The 9401-nt window shown below is 39.4% G+C and overlaps 1 protein-coding gene across 1 annotated transcript; it reads right to left on the reverse strand.

The window, feature by feature from the left end:
* Positions 1 to 1380: 1380 nt before the first annotated feature.
* Positions 1381 to 9026, reverse strand: SNX20 (sorting nexin 20). The gene is made up of 4 exons (XM_058845911.1): positions 8899 to 9026; positions 6731 to 6908; positions 4891 to 5042; positions 1381 to 2363 (listed from the first exon to the last, which is right to left on the reverse strand). The coding sequence occupies exons 2-4, from the start codon at positions 6894 to 6896 to the stop codon at positions 1695 to 1697; spliced, it is 987 nt and encodes a 328-aa protein (XP_058701894.1). The 5' UTR covers positions 6897 to 6908; positions 8899 to 9026; the 3' UTR covers positions 1381 to 1694.
* Between the last annotated feature and the right edge of the window lie 375 nt (positions 9027 to 9401).

A 9401-nucleotide genomic window follows, 5' to 3' on the forward strand; every position in this document is an offset into this window, starting at 1 on the left:
TATTTGGTCAAGTTTCACAGCTGTCCTGTTCTATGAGTACTGAAAACCTGAATGAGGAAATTATATGGGGAAGTATTGTGTGAGGCAATAGAAGCACAAAGATTAAGTTACTTGTTCTAAGTTCAGACCAAGTCTGTGGCAGAACTCCAGGTGAAATCCAGGCTCTGTGGATCTCTATTTGTTGCCATAACTATCCTAGATTTTTCTTTCCATAGATTTTCAGTGTAATGTCTGGGGAGATTAATAAATTTTATATTTTACAGAGGTGCTCTTTCCTGGTAATTGTCCTTGCTAGACATCCGGTACTTATGGACCCTCTAATCTTGTGGTCAGCTGCAAGGTGAGGGTCTGTGGGTACAGGTAGATATTCATGGACCATCCCAGAGAAACGGGAGAATCCAAGAGAACTGTGTCTGAGATGCTGCACAAGGACGCTGCATAAGGATGGGAGGGGGCAAAAGGGAGGAAATAATTTTTTCTTACTCTCTTGTTTTTTCATCACAATCTGTTGTGGACTTAGAGCAGTGTGAAGGCCACACTTCCTTTCTGCCTGAACTTGAAACTGCCTGAGTGTGATGCAGACCCCAGACATGTTTTTTTTCCTGACTGTTTTGTTACTGATTCACATAACCTCTAAGAAACTGTTACCTTTGATCCATTTTAACTGTCCTGCAACAGGCTATGTTGTGGGAAGATTAGCCCTTAAGTCTCTTAATTAATTACTCTTAATTCTATTACTTCTGGTATAACTAGAAAAAATACTAGTTGTCAAATAACAAATAATCCATGTATTTTGTGTTTAATGCCTAGCTGTTAATAGCTACTTAAAATATTAACATTCCATCCTAGACAGTCCTATTATTCTGTATTTTTTTTCAAGACATCCTTCTTGTAACAATGCACAACAAAGTTTTTCAGCTTCAGTGCATTTCCAATTAGCTGAATCTTTCATGTCTCAGGGAGGTAAATTAATACAGTTATTCCTATTTCATAGACAATGCCATTGTGGTGCAGGTAGTACCTGTAATGGGAGTGCACGCTGAAAGTGCTCAGTGGACTTTGTTCAGCTACAAAAGGGAAATGTATTCCTTCATCTGTGATGGAATGATCATCACTTGTATTTTTCACTCCCACCAAAGCTGATTGTAAACCTTCTCCCTCCTCCTGCCCACAGCAGCTGAATTCAGTGGGAACAGGACCAACCCCATCATCCTCAGAAATGGCAAAGTGCCATTTGACTGGGCCCCAGCAGGAGGAGTAAAAAACTATATTCAGCATCTGAAGGTGCACCCTTTAGACTGCATCTATTGAGAAGATATTTTTCTTCTTGAAAGGAAGCAGTTCCCACATGAACAAGTAACACCTCTGATTCTGTACATTTCCAAGTGCTTTATTAATTGTATTTTCTTATTCTGACTTATCACATAAAATAAGCTATGTTCAAAATAACCAAATTAGAAATTATTATTTTCTTGCAAGCTGCCTTCAAAAAGCCTTAAGACGCTCCTCAGGTATTCCTCATATCTGTATAGTAGATGTAATATATTCCAGCATAGAAGCTAATGTCCCTTTGAAAATAAAAGATATTTAATTTAATGTTTTTCCTATTGTTCCTAATGTTATGCAAGCCAAACAGGTAATTTCCAGTTCCCACTCTTTCAAGAGTTTGCTCTTTCATTAAATTTTTCTTGTGTTCACCGTACGTACTCCCGAACTGCGAGTTCTTTCAGGGTAAAAACCCGTATGGGATCTTTCTTTGTCTTCCATTCTTCCAGTTTTTCTTGCAAAGACAGAAAATCCTTGCCAAGTTCATATGCCAGAGTGATCATTGTTTCTAACAGAGGAATATAATACCTGTGGCTGGTATGCACACGAAGGCGTGTCAGAGCTTTTTCTCCGTATTCAAAGGCACTAGCTGGGTTCTCCAGGTCCTTGTGGCACACCACGATGGCACAGAGAGTAGGGACAATTGCAAAAGGGTTCCCTCTTGTCAGCCTTTCCTGCAGCCCAATGACTTCTAAAAGGATTTCCAAAGCTTTGGTGTACTGGCCACCCCGCAGGCAACCATATGCTTCCTGAAGCTCTGGCCTTGTTAAAAAGTCGATAAATTTTTTTGATCTTCTGATATATTTCATAGAATATAGGAGTCTCAGGTAGTCCTTGAAGGCTAATTTTCTTTCATTGATTATTTCTTCTGTGAAGTTCCCTGTTAGAGCTTTTTTGGGAAAGGTTACATCTTCCATTTCTTCGCTATATTCCTCCAGCAGATTTCTGTGCAATTTCTCAAAATCTGAATAACGCCGCTCAATTACAGACTTGTTGCTGTCAAAACTCCCTGTTTGCAAAATGATGATTTTATACATCTAAACACAATCAAAGAGAAAAAAGAAGGATGAGAAGGGACCATTCTAGCCCCAGTGCAGTCAGATTTTGTCTGGTACTGCTATGAAAAGACTTTGTGCTTGTTCATTCCTCCAGCTGAAACACTCCTGCACCAATTTTCTGTGTGTAATCTCGTGTGCTCCTATGGCAGTGCTGCTACATCAGTTACTGTCTGGGATTATGGTGCATGCTCAGTGTAGACCTGAAAGATCTGCAGCCATCAAACTAAAAATTCCCACCTCCTGCTGTTCTGTACTTCTGTCACCAGACAGGCTTAGCATGTAAATAAGTTGTACATAAGCAGGACAGATCCCATCCTGCAAGGTGCTGGGAAAGCAAGCAGCAGACTGAAGCACATAAAAACACTTACAAAGCATTTCTGTAGCTGTACTTTGTTTATAACAGCCATGGCTGCTGCAATCAATCATTTTCAGTGAACTGAATGGATTTCCCAGGCTTAATATTGAATGTAATCTATATTACATCGGTCATAATATTCAGAAATGCTCTTTGTATAAGACATTCCCAGGGATTTTGGGTGCTAGTAATGCTGTGAAAGAAGAGGGAGCATTTGGCAATATATCTGGTGTGTGCAAAAATAAGATGGAGCAACTCCAAATCCTTTTCTCCCCTCTAAATCATTGCCCTGTATTCAACTTACTTCACATTTAAATAATATAAGAAAGTGACATTTCTACAACAATCTTCTATCCAAAGCCCTTCACTAGCAGCTAACAGCTGTGCTGCCCCACATTAACAGTACTCAAGAGCACATCTTCCTCAGCTCTTCACTAACCCCAAAAAGACCATAATAAATGTGGTATTAGACAAATAGCTGCAAACCAAAGTTCTGTGCTGTGCTGTCCAAATAATCCCTTCTGGTTCTGATCCAAGCACAGTGGTGTTGAGGAAGGGCCAGGCCCTAAGGTGTGTAAGCTGTGGTAGCTCCATGGGGGCCAGTTCCACTGTGTCACCAGACACCAGCTAAGGACACAGACTGCTGACCTCTTGGATGATGACCACGTCCACAGTCAACTTCACCTGTTCCCACTGATTTACACAGGAGCTGGAGGGGTTTTGCTCATGCCAGTTATTTTCTTTGCTGCTGTTGAAGGGTGCAAAAGTACTCGTGCTATGCCTGTCTGATTCTCTTCCTTGTTTTTCCTTAAAGAGAAATTCTCTCTTTTAATCTTCATAAATGAACTTTACAGGCACTTCTTGAAAGGTTTCTAAATTTGAGCTGACTTCTCTGATCTCTTTTCATTTGTAAGCACTATGACATTTTCCTATACTTTGTCCTGCTCCCTGCTGAAAAGTTTACACATGCCTGATGCATTCTAAAACAATCATAAGAGCAATTTTTTTTAAGCTATCATTTTATCAAGGGCAGCTAAGTGAATAATTTACAAGTACTTGCTTTTTTTATTTGTGGAGTGTGCATGGGAAAGGTAAGAAGCAGCACTTAATTAGACCGTCATTTAAATTGGCTCAATTTTGCTGTAACATAAATCTTTTTGCCTAGGTTTGTGACTTATGACTATGTTTAATTGCACATATGCTGAATGATACTCTTGCTCTCATGCAGTTACACAAAACCAATTTTTAGGCATATTCTGAAGCTGAATACTCAGGAGTGTATGCTAGAAAAGCAGCAGCTAAGTAGGTGTGTTCAGCATGCAACAAGATCTTAGGACGGTCTTCAAAATATTTACCTGCTTCAAATTCCACCAAACTGGATCACCCAGTATCAGCAATGCTGATTTCTGGCATTTTTCATCTACAGATCTCACAGACTGTAGCAAACAAGGAAATCATCCCTATCTGAATTTCACAGGAGTACTAAAAGGCACCCGCCCTAGATCAGTCCTTCTGAAGGCCAGGAGCAGAATCAGAAACAAAAACTAAGTGTCAGTACTGTGAAAAAAGATACAAAAATCCAGCCTACTTGGTTGTTCCCACTCCTCACACTCATGTTTCATCTTAAAAATATGACAGAAATATGCCACCTAAGGGAGCTCCAAGTAGGGAAGGGGAACAATCCCAAGCGATCTAGCTGGAGGATGTCTTAAACTTTGTCAACATCAAAGAATTCTGCACTTGTGCTAAGAGAAACCTCTGATGTGGAAGTTACACAAATGCACTGCAGCTGCTACAGCTGGCTAGCTCAGTGGAAGTGTAAATATACAGATATTTTTACATTTGTGTGAATTTCCTTAATGTTGGCAATATTCTGTGTTTTAAGGATACTCAAGATACTAATTTATTTGATAACAATTTCCCACTGCAGCAGATTTTGTGAAGTGACTGTCAGAGGGTTTTTTTAGATGCAGATTCCATCAGCCAGGCCCATAAAATCAGTGAGAACAGATTCTACTCAGTGTGATCGTGGCTTGCAAAATTTGGCCCTCGGTGAGGCTTTCATGTAGTGAGGCCTGCTGTGTGCTGTGCAGACCCCTGTAGAGTGAATAAAAATTAATGATCTTCTTACATATTAATTTCTTAGCTTACCACATATTTAGAGAAGTGGTGCTCTACAATTCTGGTTGATGGGATTTCAAAAAGGAGTTTGATTTGTTTGCACTGACGTTTTTCATTCCTCCAATATTCCTGAAGCTCCTTAGTGGTCATTGAAGAGTTGGGGCTTAGGGTTGCACCGGTATCTAAAACAAATATATTTATTATTTCAGATTATATTTGCATTTGGAAAGAAAATACTTATGTATTTGTTGTGAAAGGACAGCCTAGATTTTCTGTTGCTGTAACAGCAAGACCAAAAGACTCATAAAATGAGTGGTTTGACTGCTAATAGACAGGAACACATGCTTTGAGGAAAGCTATTAGGGTTTGAAAGAAAACATATCACCTGCAGAATACAAAACTGTAGAGAACATAGTGACACAAAATATTGTATGTCAAGGTTGTAACCTATGGTACAATATGAGCAGGAGATTTGCTTCATCATCCCAGAAGTAGCCCTAAGAAATAGCCTTTTGAGTCAGATGTTTCTCCAGGCTTCTTTGTTGCTAAATGGATGAGATAATACAATGCAGCTGCAAATTCAGACATATATTCAAAAACAAAACTGACCCTACTCAAATATGAGGTTTGTGCAGTAATAGGAGAAAGCTGAGAAAACATGAATATCCTAACCTCAAAGTTGGCTAACCAGCTCAGCTGAAGGAGGAATTCTCACATTCTCTCTTTTTGTTTCTTTTGTAGCTGAACTGGTGGCACAGTTCAGCTACAAATATTTTATACACCTCCCTCCTTTCCCCTCTCTCTCTCTTCCCACAGTCACATATACACACACACATATATATATGTGCACATATAAAAAATATGTGACAGCTGGTTGGAGAGTTTGCTTACAGAAGAATTTCATGTAGCATTTCAAAAAGGTGATTTCTCTTTGAAATCTTATAAAAAATATCCTAAATTATTCTAAAATAATTAGTCTTTGAAATCTACTGACAATGGATTTCATCAGGTGGCATATAGGCTAGCAAAGTGGATAAAATAAATGGAATATTTGTATGTCAGTGGGCACACTGGTTCCAGTTTCTAATCAAGGATGTCTTTGTCAAGGCAGTCAGCTGAAGTCAGTGTGCAGTGTATCTAGCATTCTGCCAGTGGAGGTGAAGGAGCACAACTGAAGGGTAGGAGAACAGTTTGATGCAGAAATAGATTTGTAAAGGCACCATAGTACTCTTTCAGTGGCCCCACTTTTACATGTTCTTAATCATTTGACCATACAGTTTCAATTATCAAGGCCTTGGGGGTTTGGCTCAATCCCTACAAAGCATCTATTTCCTAGGAGAGGTGGCTTTTATTACATCCTTCCAGCCTTAAAATCTTGATGAGATTATATATATTTTGGGTTATACATAACATTTTATTTAATAACAGACAAGAGCAATCTTAGGTATGGTAAGTGTTCAGCGCTGCCTCTTTCAAGGCATGTGAGAGCTGCCTGCTTGAGATTAGCTTCAATTTGGTGTCCTTGCTGATATTGCCAGGAAGCTCCGATTTGGTGATGCACAGAAAGTGCAGTCCCAAGCCTGGCTATCTGATGATCACTGCTTTCATTCCTGGTGTGTAAATTAAATCTGTGATACATTTTAGGCAGGAGGCATTTGAAAGGAAACCTGTGTGTGTATATACACACCAGGATGAGCATCAGTTTCACTATTGCTACATTATTACTACAAGTGTAATCAAGGCTTAATTTCTGTGGAGTATGGCAGTAGAGCTTTGAGCCACTGCTGCAATAAATAAGCAAAGTTTTTGATACAAAATATTAACAGCACAAACAGCTAGATGAAAAATAAAATTAAAGGATAGCATCAACCTTGCATGTCACCTTTTTCTGGATTTTCTTTTCTCGCTTGACATGAAATTTCAGCTTTGGGTTGATTTTCTTCTTCATCAGATGGACTTATGGTAGAAGACATAGTAATTCTGCTTACAGGTTCCAATAGCTCCCTTTCTGCTGTGCAGTGTGAATCTTGGTCCATTGCTTCTTATCACTGAAAGATTACAAACCCCATAACATTTCTTAGCACCACGCCTTTAGGGGATCCAGTCTGGTAATTTTTTTATATTATTCATTGTTCTCTGTAAACTTGTATCAGTGCAACTTCATAAAAACTAAAGTAATAAATAGAAATATCTACATAGTGCAGAACCATTCCTATTACTGCTACCAGTGAAAGTGTTTGGATGTTTTTCTGGAAGCTTAAAATCAAACAAGAAAGCCATAAGAAGTTATGTTGAATAAGATTAGGAACCCAGTTCTTACCTATGAGAACTTTGTCATGAATTCAGTGTGGGCAGGTTTCTTCCTCCTTGTATTTTGCCCTCAAGCTTGCAAGTAGGAACTCAGATGAACTAAAAATCTTTGAGATAATTTGTATAACCAGCAGCCTAGTTCTCTTACATTGCTGAAATATACTGTTCTCAAGACTCATAAGCTTACTGTCTGTTCTTAATCACAACCTGTAGGACAAAATAGGGTGATATCTAAAATAGTATACAGTTTTTATTATTTCACAGTGGCTTGGTGGAAGGAGATCTGAATGTACTAATTATTATAAAGAAATAGTCTCCTTTTACTTGTTCTTTTACCTTACATATATTGTGCTACATTAGATCTGTTCTGCTAGGACCACTATTTTAAAAAGTACTGACAAAATGCTTAACATAATATACTCCTACTCCATAGACCATGTTGGCCACTCTGCTGCTTAAATATCTCCATGTTGAAGGACGTTTTTTCTTTTGTTGTTTTTTTTTTAAACAAACAAACAAAACCTACCTGTTACACCACTGTGTTATATGAACAGTTGAAAAAGTTCTTAGAACATCCTAAAAACGTTGCCAAGGTGCTGTGTTCCCTTAGCATGAGCGAAGAGCTGCTCACTGTTAGCTGAGTGAAAACCAAATAACAGAACAATACAGTTTTACAGGAAACCCTACTAAAATAATGCCCAAGCAGTGGCTATTACATAATAGGAGGTTTTAAGAGGGTTGTTGCTACATATCATTTTGCCTCCACTTGCCCAGCACACAGTTGTGCAATGCTAGATACAGAGGTGAGGAAACTACTTCAGCAGACTTATTGATTTCTGGCAAGCTGCAAGGCTATAAAAAGAAAAGAAATTACTTTCCCCACTGGAAATACTGGAAGTGCAAACTACTTTACTCTAACAGAAACCTTTCCTTTGGCTGGCTTGCAAAAGCAAGTATACAGATGTTGTCATTCTTAATGAAAGCATCATGGAAGCCCTTATTCTTGGAGTGAAAGTTCTTACTGTTCCTCAGTCCTCCTTATGATCTGCTCTTTGAACTTGAAGAACAGCCACTTACATATTGTTTAACTGCTCAGTCTTGTGAAAATCACAACAGTTTATCCCAAGAGCATATATAGCAGATTAAATGAGGAATCTGAAAATGACCAAACACATTTAAATGACAACTTTTTTTGTGTTTATAAGTTAGGATAACTTTATAAGAAAAGTTGTATTTACATGGAGAGAAATCTTTGTATTTGCATAGCTTTATAGTCATAAGTATATATATGTATATATATGTGTATATGTATGTATATATATATATACACTATTTTAAAACATGATTTACGAGGATACATAACACACTTGTAAACAGAAGAATGAAGAAGTGGATGTTACGACACACAAGTCCTCTGCCTTGAATATATGTACCTTGAATACTAGCTGCACCTCATGCAAACAGTTTCATTTTCGCTAATGAAAGTAATGAGCTAAAACTCATCACAAGCGCTTCTAACTAAACTACCACTTATTTTTCCGTATTTAAAAAAAAATAAAATAAAAAAAAAAAATCCAAAAGAACACACAACCCCCCTCCCCCGCAACAAATGGCACGATTTTATCTTGAGCAGACACTCATCCTGTTCCGTTCCGGGGTAAGTGCTGCTCCAGCCCTTCCCTCACAGGCTTTTATCGCTCTGGAGCCCGCGGCGGCCGGAGCACCCACCTGGAAATGGAGCTCTACTTGTGGCACATGTGAGCTCTGAGCGAGGCCACGCTCCGCTCGCCTCGCCTTTCCGAAACACAGAAGAAGATGTCTGTGCCTTCTTCTAGCGGGCACATTCTGTGTCTCCCCAAAAGGAAGGAAGAAGCCTCGATTAAATCGCGCTTGCCCGTCCCGTGGGCCGATCGCGCATGAGCCCTCAGCGCCCCGGGGCCAGCCCGGCCCGGCCCCGCTGCGGGGCTCCGGCCCCCGGGCCCGGAGAGACCTCAGCGCACTGCGACCGGCACAACCCTGCAAACCTCCCTGCATGGCCTTCTGAAGCCAAAAAAACACTCTTAGCAAAAGAGAGATTAGCGGGAAAAAAAGAGCTAAGTATGTAAAATGTACTTATGTGGAAAAAGAATGCCCCTTGGGATGTCTTTAAAATACAGGCTTAACATCCAGTTCAGGAGACAAAATGCAGATGGCATAACAACAAACAGCCTTGCTCTGTGTAAACTTGCACT

Source organism: Poecile atricapillus, chromosome 10 (assembly GCF_030490865.1).
Source record: "Poecile atricapillus isolate bPoeAtr1 chromosome 10, bPoeAtr1.hap1, whole genome shotgun sequence".
Classification (NCBI taxonomy): domain Eukaryota; kingdom Metazoa; phylum Chordata; class Aves; order Passeriformes; family Paridae; genus Poecile; species Poecile atricapillus.

Coding starts and splice junctions, on each gene's coding strand:
- SNX20 (XM_058845911.1), bottom strand. CDS start 6,896: ATGGACCAAGATTCACACTGCACAGCAGAAAGGGAGCTATTGGAACCT. Junction 5,043..6,730: donor AGAAAAAGGTGACATGCAAG/GTTGATGCTATC, acceptor TATTTGTTTTAG/ATACCGGTGCAACCCTAAGC. Junction 2,364..4,890: donor ACCACTTCTCTAAATATGTG/GTAAGCTAAGAA, acceptor GATTGTGTTTAG/ATGTATAAAATCATCATTTT.